The sequence below is a fragment of the Limanda limanda genome, chromosome 12, assembly GCF_963576545.1.
Source record: "Limanda limanda chromosome 12, fLimLim1.1, whole genome shotgun sequence".
NCBI lineage: Eukaryota > Metazoa > Chordata > Actinopteri > Pleuronectiformes > Pleuronectidae > Limanda > Limanda limanda.
The window spans coordinates 14758847-14783892 of record NC_083647.1 but is presented as its reverse complement, the minus strand read 5'-3'; the positions used below and the strand labels follow the sequence as shown (position 1 = coordinate 14783892).

Here is a 25046-nt window from a genome sequence, read left to right as displayed (position 1 = left end):
TAAAAGTTTAAATCGAAATGCGAAATAATTGCAAAAATTAGCTTAAAAACAAACTACTTCTCAACCATCCTCAACCAATTCCAGACCATACAGTTATGCTTATTATATAATCAACCAAACCAATACCCACAGATATCATTTCCTGCTCCGCTAATGAGTCTGTTATGTATTTCCTGTCTGTCGGACACGTGCTCCGCTAACAACACCGGCCATTGTCAGATGGCAGCAGGCGAGCACCGTTAAGGCCGTTGGTTTTATTTCCCTCGTAATCAATCCTCCCCGTCCTCTGCTCATTAAGCTGTCTCGTTAACGGTTACAGCCTGTTACCGCTAACAAAAGCCAACCAGGTTAATGAAAAAGTGTTAATTTCTGCTCTGTGGGCAGTAACTTCATCTACAAGCTCCATATTAAAACGATTATGCACAACAAAGGCGCGCAAAATTCCTGCTACTAATTACTTGATAGAGAGGCCTATAGTTTCTCCTTCTCTCTGATACTTGATGTAATTTTCTCCGCCGTGTCAGTAGCACAACTCAAAGCAGTTTTGTATTAGTAACACACTATTCAATCAAACTCACATACCTGTAGAATTTGAGTGAGGGTGCCACGGTGAGTAGGACGAACGGCACCACTGTGTAGCTAATGGCGACCTGAGTCCACGCCCATGTGATGACATCATAGATGCACTTGTACGAGTCAGAGACCATGAAGTATGGTCTGATGTTGTGCCTTACCTGGAGGAGAAGAAGAAAAAAAACGTTGGGTAAGTTGAAGTTTACAACATGAAAATCAAGTAAATGAAGCATCACACAGTGAAGTAAACTTTAAATGATAAGTGATTATTATTTTTACCATCTTCTAACACTTTAGAGAAATCTAACTCTGATCATGTGTGTGTTAACAGGGGCCAGTAGTATAATGGTGTCATGGGGTCAGGGGTCTTTGTGTTGTTTATCTCTTCCTGTACCAACACTCCTCTTGTCTCTACATATTGTAAATATGCTCCTGGCTTCTTCTTTCACAAAACCAGAGTGAGGTGATCTGGCTTAGCAGAGATTAGTGGTAATGGCCTCACACTTAACATGAGGTATAAGCGGTATACAGCTATCATTATCCCCTGAGTCTCCATAAAGGGATTTTGTTGCATGTTTGTTGGTCTGCTAAGTAGCTGTGGTAAATCTAAAGTGCTCATAGACTCTGTCAGGACAGAGGGAAAACAAATAGATCAATGTTCCGGGCAGAATGTCTGGATCAAATGTGGGATCAACGTCCCCTGCAAGGGCAAAATATGTCACTCGTGAATATGGATTTTTATCTTCTTTGTTCAATCTGGCGTGAAAAGCTGAAACACTAGATCCTGTACAAAAAGAAACAGTGTGTGTACTCACTGCACGTGCTGCCATCGTCATGCCGATGCCGGTGAGGAAGGTCAGATAGTAGCCGGGGTACACCCCGTGCCACATGGCTGACAGCAGGAAGGTGGCAGCAGTGGGGTTAATGGGACAGCGCTCGTAGCACACCCTGCAGACAGGACACACATTCAGTGTGTGAACCAAACAAACTCATGTAGAAACAAATATAAAGCTCCATTGCAGACTTCAATTCATCATTTCAAGTTCTTCAAAGTAATAGAAGTGATACATATTTTATGAGATTTGTGTATTCTGTGTGTTAAATTAATAAAGGCGTTTGTACACTTGACATGTTTTTAGTAGAAGAAGAGCAACTTCCTCCTCTATTCAGTCTGATATCAAGTTTGTTTGTTGATTTATTTGATACATCAAAATGATGATTGTTCCTAATTTTAAGCAAGGATGGAGCAGGGGACCCACCTCCTGTCTAAGAAAACTAACGAACCAAATGTGCACATCTGAGGCTGACCTTTGTCAAATTAAATACTCAACTTAATTTGTGCCAGATGTTGCAGCAATTGTGAACATCTGTATTGAACATTTGGAATTATTCTCTATTTTGTGGCGTTTATTTGCATTTCTATAAATGTACAAAGGCCTTAGAGCTAAACATTTACCAAACATTGTGTGGCATTTGAACAATTAAAACATTGAATCCTTGACTTGAGATATGGGGATAAGTATAACACTCTCACACAGACTGAAGATTAGAAACCTGAATACTTTTACCTTTTGAGCCAAAGAGATGTCTGGATATTCCAATTGTCTAGGAACATCTTGAAACTGGTGGCAAACTAAAATGGGATTGTAAGAAATACACTTTTAGGACTTTAGTTGAAAAGGGGCATTATCATGATTTATTCGATCTCATAAACAGAACCTGACCTCAATGTCCAGAATCCTGAGATTTGATATCATGTCCCACCGTGGGGAGCCATCTTTGTTGTATCCATTGAAGCCGAATCCGGCTGCGTTGTTGATAGCATCAGCTGCAGGAGAGAGGCACAAATGTTTCTGAGTTCCTTTAACAGCAGCAGTGAAGGATGGCTAAACATCGGTTTAATCTCGGCTTGAGAAGCAATGACAGAAACAGATGGGGGTGCAGCATCATATGTATTTGTCACCAGAGAGAATGAAGAGCTGCAGTTTTTGAATTCACCACTAGATGACACCGTTACGTCAAGAAACATCATTAAGTAAGAGTTTGGATTTCTTTTTTTAGGTAACACTCTACTTTAAAAATAACCGAGCTTTCTGAGGCCAGAGCAAATCAGTGAGTTCATACCACTCAATGGAACAGAGGCGCCAAACAACAAAGCTTAACAACATAACTAAACAAAAATCACATCAGATTTAGTCCTGCTTCATCTCAATATTCACTGAATTTAACTTGTGCTGCCTCTTTTGATGCACATTAGACTAATGTATTCATTGATTTTTATATAATCAAATAAAGATATGAATCTTCATATCAAATAAGTGGTCAGGAAATGTGCTCTGCTGTGAGGCACTCATTTCTTACTCACCGAGTGTCCAGACAAAGTAGTACTTCGGCCTAAGGGCCAGCATCGCCACGTAAAGGTAGATGACCTGAAGATAGAACGGCGTGGTGCGGACAAATTCGTCGTTTATGGAGTGCTCCACCGGGATCAGATTGCACAGGGACAAATAGATGCCCAGCGAGATGGCACACGTGCACAGCTTGGAGATGACGTCATTCTGCGTGAGGAGGAGAGGAGAGAAGGGGGAGGGGAGGAAAAACTCATTACACTGCATTATACCCAAAAAGGAACAATAACCACATTTTGTGATGTGATACTTTGAAAACGTTGCAAACACAAGGTTAACTCCAGTCCCTGAGCATTCTTTCATGTTTTATATTTAGCAGCGCTTGTGTTTGATTGTCTTCCTTTCTCTTCTGAGATAAACACACTTAAATCTTGGAGAATTGTTTCATTATTGATGCGTGATACAGACAGAACGCAGACATAACCTTGAGGTTTAGACGTTTGGTTCATAACATTATAAAAGTCTCCGTTTCTGTTTCTCTAAAGGGGTTCAAAAGCATTATAATTGGGCGCAGGCTCCTTTAAAGAAACTCCACTCTGTGCCTTTTATTACACATTACCCAAATATGCACTTAAAAGAGAATTGCACGGTTCAAAGTCCCACTTTGCAAAATCAAAACCACTAATGATGATTTCAAGTAATCTCTTTGTGGATTTGAAGCAGTTTGGAACATTTTTTCCCACCCTCACACTAAATGTAGGTCGATTTCCCCTCAGTGTTTGCAGACTGCACTGTGCACTTCTTCTCCATGTTTATTTATTGTTCATCCTGTCTGCATATAATAGTTTTCAGACTACAACTACACAGAACCTCGACAGAGGTGTGTTGTACCTTGGGTGAAGGTTCAGTCTGCTTGTACTTCCCGTTCTCCTTGCCGTTCTCCTGGTGACGTGGCTGGTAGCAGGTGCCTTCGATAAAAGCCATGTAGTCGTTGTAGGAGCAGGTGGGCCCGGCCAGGATGCCCATGAAGTTACAGTTGTAGCTCAGGTACTCCAGCAAGCTGGGCATCCGTCTTGAGGGCAAAAAGGAAGGAAAAAGAAAGAGATATATTAGGACAACAAAATGTTTTTCACTACACAGTCAAACATCGAATTCGTGCCTTCGAGCGGTAGTTCCAAATCCTTTTTTGAGACATCAATTTAAAAGAAAGTGTAACGTTACACCAGACAAAACACCACTTGTGGGGATGGTTGCCTGTCTACTGAGAAACCAGGAGGGAGGGTCTGAGTGCTTTTACCGACTCTGAAGAGTTTGTGGTCTCTTACTTTTCTCTGATGTATTTATTCTGCTCAGGCAGCAATCGAACTCTCTGAGCAGGAGATCTGGTTTCAACTGCTAATCCTCCACCTTCCCAGTATCCGGGTCTGAGTTCTCAGCTGACTGACAGCGAATGAACAAAGGTTTATGAAACAAAGACTTAGAACCTCATTTTCAAAGCCTTATATTACTATTACTGCTAATAATAATGATAATAACAATAATAATAGCATCAACATTACTACAACTACTACTACTAATAATGGTTATCTTAAAAAGCACTTTTATTGACATATCCTTCTTTTTCCACAAATAAACCACACTACTGTCTCCAATACTAATGATTACTGGAAACCATTCCCCAGCTGTGTTAAGGGAATGATAAGGCAATTCTGACAATATAGGTCACATGAGAGTAGTGAATGGAATGGTTCCCTAGATACCGAGCGCCTGACAACAGCTTGACAGCAGCCCCAGAGAGCCTGGAGGGGAGGCGGCATGCGGAAATCAAGCCTTCACTAAATCTAACAGGCAGGATCTCCTTCACACTGAGCTTAATGCTGATTTGGAAATTCAGCTTAACCCAACATCTGAGGCAGTACAAACATACCTGCGTCACATACCTGATAGCAAGGTATTTCTGACTGGGAGTCAGCTGCCCCTCTCGCTTGGTCATTCCTACAGGCACACACACACACAAACACACTTTAATTCATAGTATACACAAAAATCTGACATTTTCAACCTGACTCTCAAGGATTGTGGGTATTGGAACACGAGAGCTACCTTGCAACACACAGGCTCAGGGGCCATGGGGGAGCAGGTGTGAGAGGCCCCTACAATACACATAATTTCTCCCAGCTGAGTAAGCAGAGGACAGCGAGTGAGAGGTGAGAGCGGGACGAGAAGATGATGCAACAGCGAGAGCGGAGCTGTTGTGTGCGTAACCTCATTAGAACTCTTCATCTAACATGACTCATTCCATTGTCCCGGCTGCTCGTTTGCACAGGCCTCATAATGAGGGAATATTCTGAGAGAGAGAGAGAGGACGATCTCGGCCAAACATTTTTCACAGCAGTTATCTTTACTAGCGAAAAGGTTTTTAAAGGTTGGCTCTGTTCTCTGGGCTAAATGCATCTGGGTACATTTGTTTTAATCAGTCTGCTCTTTGTTTATAAAGACCTGCGGTTACGGAGCTCATTAGACTGAGCGCTCTGGCAACATGGGCCACAGGTATGGCTGAGCTGAGTTTATTTAAATTCTGCTGCTCCTCTGGCCACGATTAAACTGATTTAATGATCCCAATCAAACCAACGGGAGGATGAACTCTGAGGCCCTGATAGTCTGGAATATGAGAGGTCTCCTAGTGTTTTACTGTACATCTGCTTTTTCTGGAATTATTCAGAGGGCCTGTCTGTGAGAACGCAAATAATCAAATCAACTTTTTCCAGACATTTTGCAGAACTTTTCCTGCCTGCCCCCTAGTATAATTTCCAAGTGTGGCCGGTTGAGAATACAACAGGAACATGTCCAGAGAACTCACAGCGAGTGAGAGGTTATGCTGAGGACATTTAGAAATGTAAAGATGGCACCGACGTGAGTGGCAGCCTCTCCAGTAGCTCCTCCTAAATTTCCCCCGAGATCGATCCTAAATTTCCCTCGGGATCAATAAAGTATCCATCTGTCCATCCAAACGTATATCTATCTGACATGCGGTGAATGCTAAGGTAAAACCCCCCCACAAGAAATACAGCAGTGGAATTTAACAACAGTGCAGTGTGTGCATGTTTGCAAGTACAAACGACCAAGAGGTGTTTGTGAAAAGCAAACGCCTTGTTTCTCAGAACCAGTGATCTGAAAAAACAATACAACACCTACCAAGATGTAAATTGTAATCATTCTAAATGTGAATATCCTGAGGGGCCAAGCAGGAACTAGAAAAAAAACCTCAGAGTGACTCTCCTCCCCCGCTCAATCTACAAGCCTCTTCTCACCTCGGATACCTGATCACACTTCATTTTAACGCCGGTGTCAAATCTCCATCTTTCTTTATTGCTCATAAGCACCGGAGATGCTTCAGTAATGACTCTTCATCTGCTTCAAAAAGGCTGAGACAGTCACGGTTCAGCCGGTGGAGGATCCCCTGGAGCATGTCAAAGAAAGCTGCTGGGACTTAAAAGGGTCTACAGCGCTGCCGTGGCACATGATTGGCCGGCTGCACAAACAATACCTTGGCTTGTACATCGAGTCGTGAATGGATGAAGGATTACCGTCCCCTTTTAACACTGTGCTGTTTTAATTCAAACTGAGCTTGTGTTTCAAGTCAGCCATTAAACACGCACAGAGGGGGAGGAGGGAGGGTGCATACTTGGTCACTGCTCGATTACATAACTGTGTTGATGCTCTCTCTCTCTGGTTCACTAGTCCACTGTTAGAAGTCACTACTGGGATGGAAACGTGGCCTGTCGCCTTTTTTTTTTTTTTTACTCCAAAGAGAATTTCAGTAACACTTTAACTTTTGTCATGTCTTCATACACACACACACACACTAACACACTCATGCTTTAGAGACACTTGTCTTACCGTCATGGATTTCAAACGCCAAACTGGTGATCTTCTGCGTTATAACCATCATGGGCCTAATAAAGAGCATTAAACAGAAAGGTTAATCTTAATACTTTCAATTTCAAACACATTCCACTCTTTACAGCACAAACACTCACACACAACACAGTAAATATTAACGGATCATCACACCCAACCTTTACTGTGGATGTTTGTGTGTTGTTTTTTAAGGTTAGTAAAGATCCTCTTAAACTGAGATCCCAATTATTATTCTGCCAGCATCAATGCATCTTGAGTGACGGGCATTTGGAAAACACTTGGCGCTGCTTTGAATCCAACCTCTTACATCAAAGCAGGATAACTTTATACAGTCTGCTCATGTGCTTGAGCCGGCATGCATGTTGATATATAAAACCTTTACTGTTAATAAACATATAAGTCCAAGTTCCTGACAAATTATTTGCATGAAAACCGTCAATGGCCATATCAAATTTGTCTGCAGGGTAAAAAATAAGCACCACAGATGTTCTGGTCTTTCCAAGGAGACATATTAGGCTCATATTCAGGTTCATACTTTCATTTGGGTTATTACTTGACGGTTTACCTGCTCTAATGTTCAGAAAACTGTAATTTGCTGCAGTTCCTCTTAGTTTAAGCTCCTGTCTCTTTAATAGTCCCCCCCCCCCCCCCCCCCCCCCCCCCATAAAGCCCAGTCTGCTTTGATAGGCGAGTCGGCTCCCTTTGTTGTAATTGGGCAACTGCACGTGCAGGAAATATCGGCCTCTGCTCTCGCTTTACCTTGTTTTGTAAGGGCGCTTTCCAGACTAGCCCCAAGGCATAAACCATGCAAATGCCAGGGCATCATGATGTCAGGTGATGTTTTTCAGAAGTGTTGGCTAGAATACTGACACGGTGTTTCAGGAGCTCCTCACATATAAAAACACACTGGATAAAAGAGGAACTGAAAAAGCATAATATTTTTCCTCTGACAATATTTGAGTTCCATTCCCTCTACAACAAAGCATATTAGACGGTGAGGGTCAGTGATATTTCGATGAACTTGACATTTCAATGAATACCGAGGGAGATCTGTTGAACTGAGTGAAATCACTGCCCTTGCAGAGGCTGTAATGGTTTTCAGATGGTTGCTTAGCAACCGGCCACCCCCACCCTGTAGGGAGAGCAGGCTGTCTGCTTGAATTGTCAGACAGTCTGGACGAGATGGAATCAACCACAGCTCCTCCTGTGGACAGAGCTGAGCAGTGTCACCAGCTCCTGTTACTGGTTGAGTCATACGAAAGATGTCTCTGACTCTGACTGGTAGTTTTTATTTTTTCATAGCACGAATTGCTCTGTATCTGGGATTTAATATTTAGACCGAGGGAGGCCTTGTATTTTCTTTTTCATCATTAACAACTAAAAAGATTTTAAAGAGCACTGTGTTTTTAGTGGCTCTTACCCTGTAAAATCTGCAGAGTACATGCCGTAGTCAAACACGTAGACTCGTGTGACCTGACACAAGATCAGATAGCCCAGCGTCACAATGAAGCAGTACCTGAAAGAGAGAAAAAACATTAAACAAAAATATCAAAAAAATATCAAATAACTATGAGGAAAGATACCTAGAAAGATTTTTCTGTTCTATTATATTATCATATTAATGATATAAAAATATTTTATATTAATTATATGGTATGATATGATATGGTATAATATATTATATTGTAATACATTATATTATATCAAACCATTTGGCCAACCCTTTTTTAGACACCCCTAGTTTGCTAACACAAATATCTTCTGGTATATATGTACAAAATGTGGGGGTAAAAAGATGAAGAGATAATACCAATTTTTAAAAAAGCTCAAAGAACACAAAAGAAATCCAAAAATGTAATTATCACATACACAACTGTTTATTTATAAATTGAGTCGATATTGAGTTTCTTTTCTCTTCTCCCAGGTTTTCTCCAGATAACTGATTTCATAAATAAACAGCTGATCTAAACAGAGTTTTTCCCCTCGTTACACATTATGTAAACCTGTAATTTTGCAGTTCACCTTCCTTCCAATACAGTATAAGAGAGTGTCCATGGAAATAGGGCAGAGCTGCAGAAATGGGGGAGGGGGTCAAAAATTGGACAAAGGGCCAGAGGAGGCTCTAATAATGTGTCACTGTCAGAGGCTGAAGACTGAGGGAGGACAACACGACCTTTCAACAGAAGACTAAAGACAGCGCGGCCCTGAAGCCCAGGGTACAAAGCTGCTGCAGAGTCAGCGCGGCTGAGGGCTAGCTAGATAGCATTCCTCCACTGCCAACAATAAGTGGATTGTGCTGCTAGGAGAAGGAACACAGCACACGAGCGAGAGCGAGACTGTGCCGGAGATGGGACATAACAGGATCCTACTGTAACCGCAGTCCAAGCTACAGCAAAGACGTAATCCCAGTTTTAGTGCCAAGACTAAATAAAATAAGCCACTCACACTGCAGTGATATGAAATTCAGAGCTTTCAAGAGCTCTCTTAGTCTCTAAAAAAATCATAAAGCCCTCAGAGAAGGCAGGGTGATAATACTACGAGTAGATAATCATTATAGTCCTTTAATGTGCTCTGACTTGCACCGTTTGTTTCCAACCCACACTTGGTATGCTTTTTGGGGGGTTAAACAGTGTCTACAACATTCTTCAGCATCCTTCACATTGAGTAGGAGACTGCATGGCTGGTTAGAATAGCAACCATGAATCTAGACATGTATCCAGTCCAGCCCTGCATCAAGAGGGCTCATTCAAGTGTGCTGTGAAAAAAATAAAGCTCACAAAGACAAGGGGAGAACATGCAGACTCCACACAGAGAGGCCCTGCCCAACCCAGGATTTGTACCGGGAACCTCCCTGCTGTGTGAGTGTACATCAGAAGGCCCATCTAGATAACATTGTCTAACTTTTCTATAGAGGCAAAGAACATGAAACAGAATTGTTTTTAAAGCCTGTAAATATTCTCAATGCTACGTGGTTTTTGTAAACTGAAATCACTGAAACAGTTACGTGCACATCTTTAGAGGAAGTGACTTCAGTTGGAATCAAAAGCAAAAGCTAATCCTAGTGAGTAAAAGGAAAGCATAACTTAAGCACATCTAGAAATTGTACACCTGGGTCCGAGCACGCAACACAACTTAGAATTGAAAGTGCACCCAACTCTGGAGCACGAAGAGGGTGAAACCGCTGCTGCCAGGATCTGCTTCACATCTGGAGCACATCTGGAGTCTGTAACTGCACCAGACTTGTCTCAGTAAAGCATTTTGCATCTTATTCAGAAATGTCTCTTAATAATTCAGGCCCAATTCTCTCTGATACACTGAAAACCTTCAAGGCAAAAACAAAAGTAAACCTAGTTAGTTCACTTCCCATTTACTGATGTGTTGCACGCAGCAGGAAAAAACAAATTTTACCTACAGAGTAGAGTTTTCACATATTTACAATGGCACAACGTGACAATATAACACAAAATAATTAATACTGCACTAAAACAACAAAGAAATATATCTAGTGTTGTTTTAGTCGCTTAACCCACGTCCAAGTGGGTTCAATACTAACATTTAGTTTTTCTGTTGATTTTCCTAACATTCTCAGTCCATGGCAACTTCCCTATTTAACCGAGCTCCGCGCTCTCCGCCAGCAGCTGCGGTTATCATTGGGGATATGAGCTGTATGTGCTGCAGCAGCTACATTTGCCACGAGCCCACCAGTGAGTCTTTATCGTCATCTTATTTATGTTTGTGTAATTCACAGCTCAGAAGGGGATGTTTCACTACCACTGAAGGCATCAAGATAGAGCCTGGGAGTAAAGAAGGTTGCCCAACCGCCCGCCACACACACCAAAACTCATATGAATATAAATTAAAGGTCGTGATTATGCTACTCACAGTGAAAAATGACTCAATGTTATCCTTAACTGTCTGGGACCCTCCTGCTGAAATGTAGATCATCATAAAGAGCTCAACTTCAGATCCCCTGCAACTGAAAATGTCTGCTCTGATTGGGTAATGAGCTAAAGGAAGAACTGTTAGCATCTCTCTTATATCTACAGATTCAAAACTTAGTCAGTTCCCCAATTCTTCAGGTAATAAAGTATCAAACTTTACTAACATACTTTAACTGTGGTTCCCAAACTGTAGGTTGGAGCTCACATGCGAGGTCACAAGATACAGGGTTTTATGTCTTAATCAACTTTTGGATTAAAAGGTTTTACAAGTTTTGGGGGGTTGTGGCAAAAAATGCAGTCCACAGAACCCTGAGGCTGCAGAAAGAGCTGTTCACTTGTTTATTTAAAGTTCAGTGAAGCTCGACTCAGTACGGAGAACCTTGAGCTGGAGAATCAGCTGTTGCTGCAGTTGACAATGGACACCGTTAAGATGATGAGTCCGAGCTACTTCTGCTACAGAGCGTTTGGCTCTCTCCGTTTACTCATTTATCATTAATATTGAACCCATTGCATGTCTAATCCCACCAAATCTGACACTGTCCCCCCTTTGGCCATAAACTATACACATTACAAATGTTTAGCCAATAAGATGACCAGTCCCTGAGATATGTGTTCCATACACAGACACACAGAGGGTCACAAAGCCACAGACCTAGAAAAAATAACTAATTTGCCATAAAAATTTTAAATAGGCTATAGAATACACTGAGCATTTATTATACGTACACTCAATGCACTGTATTTGCATCAGGACACAATTCAGCATTATGAAAATATTGAAATTAAGTTACGATTCTTTTATAGAACCTGTTTTTATTAAAGAAGGTGCTTGCATTCCCGCCGCAGCCCTTGGACCGTATCTAAGGATTTCTCAGTTGTCTCGTCTCTCTTCCCTCTCCCCCGGCAGCCAGTGCCGTGATCACACTCGAGGCGAGTGGGGAAGAGTCTGGAACATTCCCTGTCTGCTCACTAAATCCAAAGTCAAACATTGCTGGGAAGTGGGAGAGCGGAAGAGAGCGAGAGAGACCCGGAGACGCACAAGAATGAGCGGGATGAAATATGAGGCCTTGCCATCAAACAAAAAGGAGTCTGGTAAGTCTCGAGCCACACATTCCCAGCAGGTTCCGGAGCCCATGGGAGAAGAAAAGCTTTTTGCAACTGCAGCTGCCACACTGAACTCCATGTCCACTTTCCTTCAATGACAGGGGGCCTGAGTGAGAGAACAGCAAATGGGGAACCGCTGGTATTTGGAGAGGTCAGCTGCACTGTGTAGCGTGCGTTCCCAAAGAGTTAGGAGATACAGTAACACAGGGATACTGCTGGTTTCCACAAAATAAATGTAGGACTTTTTAAGACTATAATGAATACTTGTTTTTCAAGTATGACAGATATGAAAGAATATCAGAGTTCCAGAATGACTTAATATCAACCCGGGAAAACCAACGTTCTCTCTCAAACTACAGAGGTATCCACAGTCTTTCCCACAGCCAAGATAAGTAGTGAGATAAATTCTGACAGTGGTGTTTGGAGACTCAGTTACCAGTTTGGTCTTATTTGTAGTTTTATTACAGCAGGCTCACATCTGTATTGTTGAGAACTACAACACACAGAAACCTCAGAATCTATGCATGCTGCCTAAAAAACATTTTCAAAATCACGATGGAAGAAGCGACAGCAGAGATTTACCTAAACGTATTTAAGTACTAGTATGTAGTATTTCAATAAACTTAAGAATTCTTAATGCCTGAGATTCTGCTCATAGAATTTGAGACTTTTGGAACTCATAAGACCCCATGGACACCCTGTGACAATAGAGGACATTTGAAAGGAATGGGACAAAAATGTAAGGATGCTAAGAGGTAGAAAGGGGCAATCTTATCAGTGGCTGTGTGACAAACGAAGTCTAATAATATCCCATAGATGATAGTGTAAAACGAGGCAAGGTGCCAAATGCCTAAATCTCTGATATGCAACCAACTCAGCGGTGTAGTTCAGAGATTAAAGGTCCTGAGGGGGAGCCTGGGAGGGCTTCTTCACCCAGCTGGCCAAAAAAAACACAAGGGCCCAGAGTTAGATCTATACCTGCTGCTAGGATAATAGCTAATTTGTTATGCAAAAAAACCGGGGCAGTGGGTTCAACTGCCTCGACAAACACGAACATGTCAGGGCATCCTGCCTCTGTGGGTTTCCCCCCCCCCGGCCCCCGGCCCCCGACCTGCGCCGACCTGCACCCGGGGGGGGCCGGATGAACTTTATCTCTGAACGCTGTGGAGGTGAGCGGTTCAGCATGGGTGACAGTGTATACAGTGTAAGAGTGTGTGGACACTGCTTATCTACACACTTACAGCAGAGACAGAACACCAGGCTAAGAGCGCACTAATGCTGTTTGTGGACGTTTTAATCCTGGAGGAAGTATGTGATGTGACATTTGATGTAAAACACGACTGGACTTCAAAACGTCAGTGTCATTCTCCCTTTTTACGAGGGCAATTGCTCTTGAGTGTAATGCTTTGTTAGCCTCTATTTGAAGTGTTCTCCCGACGGATAAACCTCTACTGTTTAGACCTGGAATTATAACCGTGAATTCTGATTAAAAAAGGCATAAAACATCAAAGTGTGTGACTACAGCTGTCTTAGTGAGGACGTTATGAAAATGAGGATATCACTTTCTGACCCACTGTCAATGGGCTGTTTGAGGGTTGAGACTTAATTTTAGGGTTAAGGTTAGAATAAGGTTTAGGTTAGGGTTAGGAATTTGTCGTGATGGTTTAGGTTAGGGCAAGGCGCTAGGGAATGCCTTATGCCGATGAGTATCCTCACTAAGATAGAACCACAAGATTGTGTATGTATGTGTGTGTGTGTCTGTCTGTGCGTGTCTTGATGAGCTTTGGTCACAGATGGAAGCCTGGAGGCAAAATCGTTGTCACTGTGACCCGACTCATGCGCCTCATAAGAGTCGAACACAAAGAAGAGGCGTGTCTGAGCCTCATTCACAGTGGACCCAACCGCAGCATTTATCTTGTCTAACATGCAATAAAACATTTTAACAGAATGTTGGTTTACTGGCTTTATTGCGCTTCCTTATTGTGGGAAATTGTGAGGCATTATAATTCCGACACTCCCAGGAAGCACATGTGGTCACTTATTACTTATTACTCCACTTGACTTACTTGTGCATGTGCTCCAGGCCAGCGAACACCATGACGCTGTAGGAGAGGCCGCTCTGCACCAGGAAGTGGAGGGAATACCTGCGAGGAGACAGACAGACGTTAATAATACATCACTGATGCAAATGAACGGTAAGGCAGATCCTGTACAAAGGAGCTGGTTGGCATTTGGTTGACTGGTGCTGCATGAGGAACAAGAAGAAAAAGTAGAAGAGGTATCACAGGCCGCAGTATGAAAATGGTACAGAACCTCATTTTATTGGTGTTTTAACTAGAATGGCACTCGATAGTGTAAACTATTACCAGGCCTAGCTGTCCCCGTATGAAACCACATTTAAACGAAATGCAGAATATTATTTAGAGCTGCGTCAAGATCTATCGATTATTCTCTGTGAAATCAATGATGTTGAAATATGTTCTAAATCTAGTGAAAAATGAATTCCTGGAGCTGCCCCCTGATATGTTCTTTCTTGAGTCACCCACTCACCCACCCCTCCGCAACAGCTCATGGAAATCAGACGAGTATTTTTTGAGTAATTCAGCAAATTAAAAACAACCTTTGTAGGGAAGAAGAAATATCAGTGTTTTAATAGTGCCGCATTTCTTACAAGCCAAATTTGTTTAAGAGAAGCAGTGCATGAGTAACGTGCAGAGCTCTGCGTCCACTGCCTGCAGGCATAGTGGGCGGGCCAACCGTTTTCAGCTTTTCTGTCACAGCTGCGAGGGCCGGCCCACAGAGCCAGTGTGTAAAAGTTGTTTGACACCAATGAAAACCATGTGAGCCGACAAATTAATGAGCTACAGGTTAGCGAATGTGAAAGAACCATTTTCAGCTTGACGAGGCAGTTTGCTTCAATGACAATTCTTTAATTTAGCTTAATGTTTTTAACCAACTTAAAAATAATGATTAATACACATGCCCCCTGCTTAAAAACCGACCATCTTAAACTTTATTTGCTCTCTGTTTTATGGTCCACATCCTGTTTTGTCATCACTTACTGTCACTCGGTAGAAATTACAGCATTGCAAAACCACAGTCACACCCTCAGCCATGTGAGTCTCCCCCACTCTTTGTGTCAAATCCAGTCACAGGACGGAACGGTGACGATGGCGTCACACCATCTTATCACCTGATTCATGCGCCTTCCCCGCTGCAAAGGTTCCTTATGTCTCACCATTACAGTGAATTGTGTGTGTGCCCCACGCTGATAAAACATCCACCTCTCGTCCATATAGCACAAAACAGTGCACACACACAGCTCAACAGCAGCAGCTACCAGATGGGTGTTTGAAGGGCACAGTGTGTGGTGCTGCCGACTTCAAGCCTGCAGGAGAGCCGAGATGCCAGACTGTGTTAGCAGTGAGTCAACAAAGAGGGCAAGGGCATCGGGGGTTGGCGGGGAACGAGGGGCTGGGTGAATTAAATGAACAAAAAAAAGGGGGTTAACAATGCGGTATTATCTGAGGAAGGGAGAGGGGAAAGATATTGAAAAGGGGGGCCATTTAACTTTAAACCCGTTTGCTTATGAAGCATTGAACAAACACAACAACTTGTTGTCAGGTCTGAAATGCCTGAAACTAAATCAGTCCCCTTTAAACGGAGCGAGTTTATTCCTCCCATTGTTATCTCCACTCAGGAAATTTTCTGGAGGGCCTGAATGTGACAAATATCAGTCAGCCAGCCGCCAGGTAAGAGGTTCAGAAAATATCAGAGTGAGCCAATATAACAATACAGCGAGCGAGTGGATGTGTTGAAGACTTTTCTAACACACAGAGACAACCTCTGCCTGAATGTTCTGGAATCGATCCCGCTGTCGTGGATGTGTCTGATCTGGACAATATCCTGCTGCGTTCTTTATATGTGAGCGGCAAATGAACCCAATTTCCTGCAGCATCTGTATGGCAGATACTGAGGAACCTGCAGTCAGGCCATCTCTAACCACAGAAAAGTATGAATGTGTGAGCATGATTAAAGGTGAAATATACTGTATGTGTCTGTGTGTGCTCATAAGGAGAGAGGAGTGCAGACAAATGAGTGAACACAGATGCTTTCATGCATAACACATGAGCACGCTGCACTGGCTAAGTTGTGTTGTATCCTGCAAACAATAAACATTCGCACGGAGCTCGGAGTCACCTTGACAAGTTCAGATTAATGTCATCAGTCTATTTTAATCAATATATTGTGCGGCATAAAAAAACACCTTTCAAGTAAAAAAAACAAAAAACACTTTGGTTCTTGTATTTAGCACATTATTTAGATAGTTCAACATAAAGAGCTGGTGCACTGAGACAAGAACAATAAAAAAACATTTATTACCTTTGTAAAATGCATCCACTAATAAACATTTATATGGGTTTATTTCTATTTAATTACTGTAGCAAATAAAAGTGCCAAGACTTAAACTTCACTTATTGTTTGTTTGACCCATTTGGACTCACATAGGCTCAATTTATGTTCAATAGGTTTTTGACCTTGTAAAGTGATTGTAATTCATAAATAAAATAAATGTGTATGGGAAACTCAAGTTTGTGTTTTTATTTTACCCGAACTGGTACAAAGCAGAAAAACTGTCAAATTCAGCACTCAAGATCCCACAGTGTTTGATGCTCAAGTACAAATATTGCCCCTGGTTTGAGAACTGAATCTGATTGGACAATTGATGATCGAATCAGCCTTAAATCACAAATCCTTTAACCTTTAAAAAAAGGATATATGTACATTGAAAGGATATATGTGCATATTTGAATTATTTATCATGCATACCAGGCCATGCTTTCTCCTTGTGCATTTTTAATGCATTTTATATATGATAGCCTTGTACCTATTTGGAAATATGAAATGAATCATGCAACGTTAGCTCTCCTAGCCACAACAACTGATATAATCCTGACGCAGATCAGTGTCAGGCGCATCGTGTACTTGAACCGTCTGTCGCCGGGTTATCAGATCAAAGTCCTCACCTCAACCCTCATCACCTAATACCTGACGACCAGGTAACATTCACCTGATTAGCATGTTTCCGCTAGTTAGATGTCTAGCTAATGTTTTCTTAGGTCTGTGCGCGCACACACACGCACACACAAACTAATCCATCCACATGTACACACCGCAGCACTTTGAGAGGCACTCTGCCAGAGATATACAGTCAAGTGGGTTGTCTATTAAAGAGCAATAGCTTTGTAATCATATCAGTTACTACATGATCGACCCATTTGCTTTGGCATGGATGAAGAGAATGAGGACAAGGTGAGGGAGAAAGAGAAGAGGAAAGGGACAGCAGTGAGGGGAGTGGCAGATGTGAGAGGAGAAAAATACGTTAACATGGAGAAGGTTGAAGTCAGGAGAATTAAAGCAGAATAACAGAGAGAAAACTCAATGGGAAGTGAAATACTCTACTGGTGTAAATAATGTTTATATTATCATTATCATGCTTTATCATTAACATTCATTTACACATCAAAAGCTGCTTTCAAAATGAACTCTGGGTTAAATCCGGAGAAGTGGCTACGGAGTCCACACATGCACAACAGAACAGGAGTTTCTCTGCACAGACGTCTTCACAACAGCATGAAACCTGCGCAATTTTCCAGGCAAGAGGTGGAGCAGCAGACAGAGGCAGAAAGCGACGCATTAACTAAGAAGTTAATAAAACTATTTCACAATGTGCACACAGTGTCCAAATCCAAATATTCATAGTCGGAGCTCTTCCACTTATAAAGTTGAGTTGGCAGTTGCCAGATGTTAGCACGTGGCCCATACCAGCGAAACACCAGGAGAGGGGATATTAGCCCATTCTGAAAGACCTAAAGGAGTTCCAGTATGACATGCAGTATAATTTATTATTCAGCCTGTTCAACTTTCTTGCCATGATTACATTTCAATGACCTGGAGTGCAGTCACAAAACGTGTTGTGTTTTGCCTGAGGGATGTGAGTTTCTCTTTTGCACAAACAGAAAGGCACTCTACTTAAGGGTACAGTGGGCATGGAATAAATACTGCTGAAATTATACTGCAATTAAAGATCGTTTTATATTGTTGCTAAATCTGAGCCTTATTTTATTGATTTATTGATACATTTCGTCAAAGAAAATGTCAGAAAATCAAGAGAAATGTCCAAAGTGACAGACTGTAGAAGATCTAAAGCTCAAATAGAAAAGTGCCAAAACTTCACACTGAAAGTTTTTGATTTAAATAACTGAATAATAAAAAAAAAAAAAAATTGTAAATTCGATTTAGTTAACTCATTGATTTATCAACTTATCCTTTTGGCTGTAGCTGAAATTATCAGGTGCATTGTCTGGTTTGTGAATAAGCATTCTGGGAAATGTAGAAACGGAGGAGCAGCAGTTGTCACTTCATCTCATAACAACATCTTTCATTACACAGCATTATGTCACATTTCAAAAACCAATAAGTAATTCATGAGGATAACAATATCCTTCAAAACAGGCCAACAGCATTTAGTAATAATAATGAACAATATTGTCAAATTGGGATATGGCCATGGTCTGATGGAAGAAAAGAGGGAAGAGAGGAGTATAATGACAAAGAGCTGCTGGTGAACCCGATAAGTGACTCACCAGCCAAAGCAGAAGAGAGCCAAGTAGAAGCCCAGCAGAGTGGCCACCACATGTCTGATGAATGGACTGGTCTTACTGGGGTGGAGGTAGAGCCGAAACCACACAGCCATCAGCAGGGCAAACAGCTGACACGCCACAAAGTTAACCTGCACAGAAGAACACACAGATATATTAATACAGATGTATGAGAGCTGGAGATGGAACAAGTTCTTTGTTTAGGGAAATGTTGAGGTAAATAAATAAATGAAAAATAATTAGAGAACCATTTAGTTGACCTGGTTTACTGTGGAAAACACATGCTTTGCTAACAACGTGTATATACACAGCAACAAGCCCTGTGAACCTCAACCAGAAATCGCCATGGGTGATCCTTTGTGGCATTTTATGCAGTCTTGCAATAAACAATAAGACAAGAAATAATCTCCCCAAATGTACCATCGTGTTGTATTTGTACATACATCTCTCATGGTTAAACATGTTCTGTCTGAAAGGTCAGAGTAAAGCTGGGTAAGAGTCGGCGTGAGACCTTGTTTCATCTGCTAATGTCTCCAAATGTCAAAGCAAAGAGGCTTTACTCCAGACAATAGTGAGATTCACTGGATCCATCAAGAGGGGACAAGGGAAACCTCTCTGTTTGATAACACTTAATTTCTGTACATTGTGCAGGAGATGCATGTGTGTTATGTGCCATTGATACCACTGGATCATGTTATCCTGTCAATTTGATTATTCCAAGACATTTTTGATGGAAGGACCATCACGACCACGACCCAGCATTCTATTGTGCTGTGAGAGAGAGAGAGAGAGATTGAGAGTGAGAGTGAGAGTGAGAGTGAGAGTGAGAGTGAGAGTGAGAGTGAGAGTGAGAGTGAGAGTGAGAGTGAGAGAGAGAGAGAGAGTGTGTACATCTGTATTCCTCCCATACTGATGACTCAGGTGTTGTGTTTGATGTGTCGTGATATTAATAATCTATTCATCTACACTCATCATCACACTCTACACATCTACACACACGCACAGAGTAAAAGCTTCATCATTTATTTCTAGTTTTTTCTCTTTAAGTCAGTCCCCTCTGCCTTCATTCAAAAAATTCTAATAAGTACAAATTTATAACATACAAGACATCCATGAGTAGCTGCAGCTCAATAGCAATGACCTCATCACACATGATCAGTGACTGTGCACGTTTTTAAAACCCAGACTTAATTACCTATTATGAAACGGCTGATTTCGGACAAAGGAGAAGTAAAAAACAAGACTCCTTGAAAAAGTCATTACTCCCCACAGTGTTAAATTAAAGCAAACACTCGTCCTCTAGGAAACCTTCATTGTTCGATGTCACGTCAAGTGATGCATGTCTGAAGACACAATGGACCACAAATATAGGTCATGTTAACAGATCCGTCTGGCCAGTAAGCAGTGAAAGGCTAAAGACACCCCGAGCACCATACATTATCTATGTAACCTGCATGATTAATGAGAGAAAGGGAGAGGGACAGACATAGCCCTAAGCATGTGGGCACATTAAGTCTCCATGGCTAACAGTTTCACAAAAAAAGTAAATACTGAAGTGACTCGTATTCACTTCCTGGAGACCTACTTAACCCAAACCAAAACCAGTACTTGCCCAACTGTACTGCTAACTTTAGTCTGAACCACTATCCCCAATTGAAACACAGGTTTGGCCTAATTGGACAAGCTGTCCCCATTTAGTTAGTCTGAAATGTGTCCCCAAAGGTAGCCTATGACAGACATAAACACACACACACATACACACGCCTCACTAACAGAAGGTGGCCTCTATTGTTCTTCTATTGTCACGGACAGTATTGTTCAAGAGTATCCCAGTTGGGACAAAAATCTGTAATAAAAAGAATAATCAAGTAAGAGATCCTAAAACAAAAGGCTGCTAATGTCTGAGCTTCACCCAAGAGCAAATTAAGGCCCTGATCATACCTGGCATTCCCACGCATTAAAAGTGGACAGCTCTAAATACACAATTTCACTCCTGGGTTTAGAAGGCTCCTCCATATGGGTTTCCAGTTGTATATGCAAATAAGCACCTACATCATATCTACTTGCAAAGACCAAAGTCTGACTATGACAGGTGTGTTATCAATGTGCTTGTGAGTGTGCAGCACAGAAGGAGTGAGAGAAGGGCCATTGAAGTCGGCTTTTACTCATTTGAAATAGCATCAAAATTCAACCTGTGGTGGTCAATGTTGGTATGACACTAAAATGTATGGGGAACAATAAGAAAAATATTTTGATCATAAAAATGCACAGACTGTATTCAAAGATGGCATTCCTCCGACTATCCAAAAATGAGGCCAATATATCCTGGATACCAACGCACCCATCTTCCACAGTTGGAGTCGGGATCTGTTCAGTTTCAAACAGGATGGAGCTGTGGTAGCAGCGTCCCGCAGATTAGCGCACTCGGCCAATTGTGAGTCAGTCTCTGCTGTCAATCAGGACATTTGACCCATTTTTATAGCATCGAATAACTAATAAAAAACGAATTTAGAGGAAATATTCCCACTTAAACCTACATCAGAGTGATAAGACCTATGTAAAATGACATATGCATTTCATATGCACCTAGCCGTAATTTGGTCCATACCCCATAAAATAACATGGAAGAGGCGGGATTTATGACCTATACATCCTATGACACCCATCAGGTAGCACATGAGGCCTTGGCTTCACTTCTGGGGACCTGATATGTCCTCCATCTATAGTATACATACTGGGTGGTCTTTCGATGTGGCCCACGACCCATCTATGAATGTGGTCTGAGTGATTGGATCTCAGATGTGTCCTGAGCGCTTCTTGCGTGCATTCAAACCCTTATAAACCCCTTAACTGTCCACTTTCTGATTGCTGATGCCATGTCTGAACAGGGCCCAGAGGCAATTAAAAACAAGCCAATCCACTGGCCATTCATTTCTACCCAGGCGTGTCAGTATAGACACCGTCTCTATAGTATCGAAAAGCAAACTAACCGTCATTGGTCAATCTAGCTACAGTTCCTTTCAGAAGCAAACAACCCAGCCCATCTGTGTGTCAATAAAGATAAAACCCTTATTGACACTGGCTGCTACTTCGGTCATTCAACGATGGATAATACGATAAGAAGATGAATGCTGGGTAACCCTTTAGTGTAACAAATTCAAATTAGTACCAGGTTCAACTGCAGGTGACCCCTTCCTCTATTAAACTGCTAAAAGTAAAATGAGATACTCTGGTAATGACTGCGAATCACATCAAATGGACCTCCTCTTCTCATGCAAGCCTCTTTTTTAAACAGTGTTTACCCAAACCACAGCTTTGGATGTCATTTCACGCTTTGATTACTTCAAGCTGCTTTCTTTCTTAAGAAGCCAATGCTGGCTGGTTCACTGGAAGAAAACTTGACTTGCCAGCTTGTGTGCCTGTCACTAAAATGACTGACTGGCTCATCTGCAAACCAGCAAACTCTTACTACAGCTGCTGATTTATCAAACCCACGGAGTAAAAAATAGCTGGCTTTGTCACAGAGTTAGACAGTTTCAGCATGAATCAGTTTTCCTGTGCGGACTCATACACGTCTCCACGGACGTAACAAACCCAAAGATGATCATATCTTTTTCAGTATCTTGTTCAGTAAATAAAAAACACAGGTTATTGCTACTAACTTTCTACGGTCCGTGTTCTGACAAATGACATGACAAGTGGATTGACTAATGAGATTGAACTGGATGACCTCCAAATTGTGCCTGCTCTAGCCAGTGGTGTAGAGTACAGGGTGTGAAGTCAACCCCTCCCTGGATATGAACATGTTGCTTTGTAAGAAAGGAATTTCATGTAGGAGACTGGAAGGGGCGTGACAGAGGAACTGTATTGTTCAATGAAAGCCCAGATATGGCTGACTAAAAACACTTGTTGGAGTTGATGGTCTCTCTGTAGTTCCTCTGTTTGCCCATAACCACAGACCTCCGTCCAAAAAAATAGGAAGCATTCAACACAAACCCTCTCAGTTCTCTAAATTCAAAAAGCTAGTCTGTGTGGTGATAAGATGCATGGAAATCGCTGTATCCAACCATGAAACAGGCTGCTATTGTCTCCTTGTAAAAACTTGTATGTGGACTAGGGGTGGGAATTGGCAAAAATGTGATGATTCAATAGTATTGCGATATTTGGGCCACGATTCAATAGTATTGCGATTCTGCGATATATTGCGATTCATGTCCCCCATATTATTCAAAGGCATTACAAAAAATGAGGAAAATAAAACTGCTCAACTCACTTCAAATGTCACATTTAATTCTGCGAACAACATTGTCTTCTACACATTAACTGAAGTGCAAAAACTAAGAAAGGGTAGTGCAAACATTTTTTCCTTGAACATTCAGGACACAGGCGATTGTAATTATTTTCTGAATAGGAGACCTCTCACATGAACGCTGAGCTCCCAGCACATAACTTACAATTATTTAAATACAATACAGTAACATCAAGCAGACATAATAGAGTAACATAAACCTGAGAATAATAAACAAATGTGTACTACTAGAGTCCAGTCCAGTTGGTTGCAAGGTCATGACCCAAAATGTTAAATTCATTTGGGAATATTGGCATTTTTGAATCAGAAAAAGGAGTTGGTCAAGTGCTCCTCTGGGCCGTTTCTATATCTCCTAATACTTTGTGCTACAGTATCGATATAATTGCGGGCGGAAAATATCGCGATACTGAACAGAATCGATTTTTTCCCCCACCACTAATGTGGACCAGTTGATTGGATAGATAATCAGAGACCTCAGGTGCACTGAACCTGAGATCACTAACCGTCGCCTGGGAAACTCAGTTGATGAAGGAACTGAGTATTATTCTGTTCCTGATCACGTCGTCACAATATATGATCTCAACATCCATGTGTACATAAACAATGTGAATGCTTGAAGACAAGCTGTTTCCAAACCCATTCCTTTGGTGTTTAAGTATAACCATCAATGTCAAAATAAAAGTTTGCACAGTTCTTTCATTAAAATTAATAAAAACAAGTGTAAACTGACATTGGGGATTATTACCAGCAGTTGGGAAACTGTCAAAGAGAAGAGAACCGTTATTTTGCCTGAGCAGCAGTTTCACAATGAGACCACATTCCAGTCAACCTGATACATTTCACTCACAGATGTTATTTTACACTGTGGTCTGACATCCATGCATCACAGATGCCTTCCACACGACTGCAAATAAATGTATTAACCACTGATGCCTCCAGGGCGCAAGCTGCACCTTACAAAGCATGTATAGCAACACGACACGTTAGATAATGCACTGCATGAGAAAACTAAAACAAAAGAGAAATCTCATTGTTATACAGACAAGGTTAAATGTGTTCTCTCTTAGCCTGTTGGAAGTAGTTTACTGAACAAACATTTTGCAATGGACAATCTCCTGTGCCAGTGTGCTATGGTTTCTTTATTCATAATGCATGGATCTCCTTCTCCATTATTGATTCATTCTGCGCCCGACCCTGTCCTGGCGTACGCCACTCGTATTGTTTGTTTTGGAGTGTAAGGTTGAATCTCTCTGCTACAGAATGGCTTGCAAGAGACTCAAAGGGGCACATTAAAAAGAGAAAAGCCACTCAAAGATAAAGACGATAAAAAAGTGTGACAGTGGTTCAAACTATGTAATAACAAGAGATGGAAACAAAAGTTTGACAGTTGGGGTTGTGTGTCCTCCACCAAGAAACTTTGACTCAGTTTGGGGCCAACTGGGGGATTTGTAAAATTGTTGGCAAGTTGAAAATCATGGGCCTTTATTTTCATTCTTTTCTTTTCTTTCTCCTCACCTGTGTTAACAAACCCCACTGCAACTATATTGGTTATTTTCTGCCAAAATCTCAAATACAGCCTCCCCCTAAAGGTTTGGAAAAAACATACATCTAACACAATAACTTTTTTAACCACCTTCCTCCTCAGTTTGCTCTTTCTTTATCTCAGTACAGGAGGATGGTGCCTTGGCAGATCAATCACATACTGTTACAGTGTGATGGGATCAGGGAGACACAGGGAGCGCAACATGTGTGCAGATGTTTTGATGGGTAGCGGGCACCAGTGAGCGATTAGCGCTTAAGGGCAATGAGCTGTCGGGGAGTTTCTCCTGGTAGATGTGGCACAGGGCTTAGCTCAGCTTTAAGAAGCGAGTTACATTATAGACTGACACACAGACTGGCAACGAAGCTGAGGGGGAGGGAGGAAGTGGCTGTGGATGCAGTGGTAGAAGGAGATAAGCCAGCTTCCTGAAGCTCATTACTGAGGGAAATACGGTGTGTCAGTGTATGTGTGAGGTAGAGAAACATCACGACCCGCAGTGGGAGAGCACTGTTCCTGTTTGTGTCATTCTCACACCGCATTCCATATTTCTGTTGTTAATCATGATTTTACAACAATCATGATTTGACTATAAATTCTCCCCTTCCCCCCCTGCTTGTTTTTCAGTCTGTCTCATCAGCTAGAGATCAG

The 25046-nt window shown here is 41.7% G+C and overlaps 1 protein-coding gene across 1 annotated transcript in view; it reads right to left on the bottom strand.

Annotated features, from left to right (window-relative positions):
• Nucleotides 1–25046, bottom strand: part of mboat2a (membrane bound O-acyltransferase domain containing 2a) — a 39352-nt gene that overhangs the window by 3200 nt on the left and 11106 nt on the right. Inside the window, exons 2-12 of the mRNA XM_061082574.1 lie at nucleotides 18535–18680; nucleotides 13954–14031; nucleotides 8263–8358; nucleotides 6822–6877; nucleotides 4862–4916; nucleotides 3813–3993; nucleotides 2939–3131; nucleotides 2298–2401; nucleotides 2142–2206; nucleotides 1389–1521; nucleotides 583–734 (exon numbers count right to left, since the gene is read on the bottom strand). Coding sequence (XP_060938557.1) covers nucleotides 583–734; nucleotides 1389–1521; nucleotides 2142–2206; nucleotides 2298–2401; nucleotides 2939–3131; nucleotides 3813–3993; nucleotides 4862–4916; nucleotides 6822–6877; nucleotides 8263–8358; nucleotides 13954–14031; nucleotides 18535–18680 — 1259 coding nt within the window. The remainder of the gene's footprint in view (nucleotides 1–582; nucleotides 735–1388; nucleotides 1522–2141; nucleotides 2207–2297; nucleotides 2402–2938; nucleotides 3132–3812; nucleotides 3994–4861; nucleotides 4917–6821; nucleotides 6878–8262; nucleotides 8359–13953; nucleotides 14032–18534; nucleotides 18681–25046) is intronic.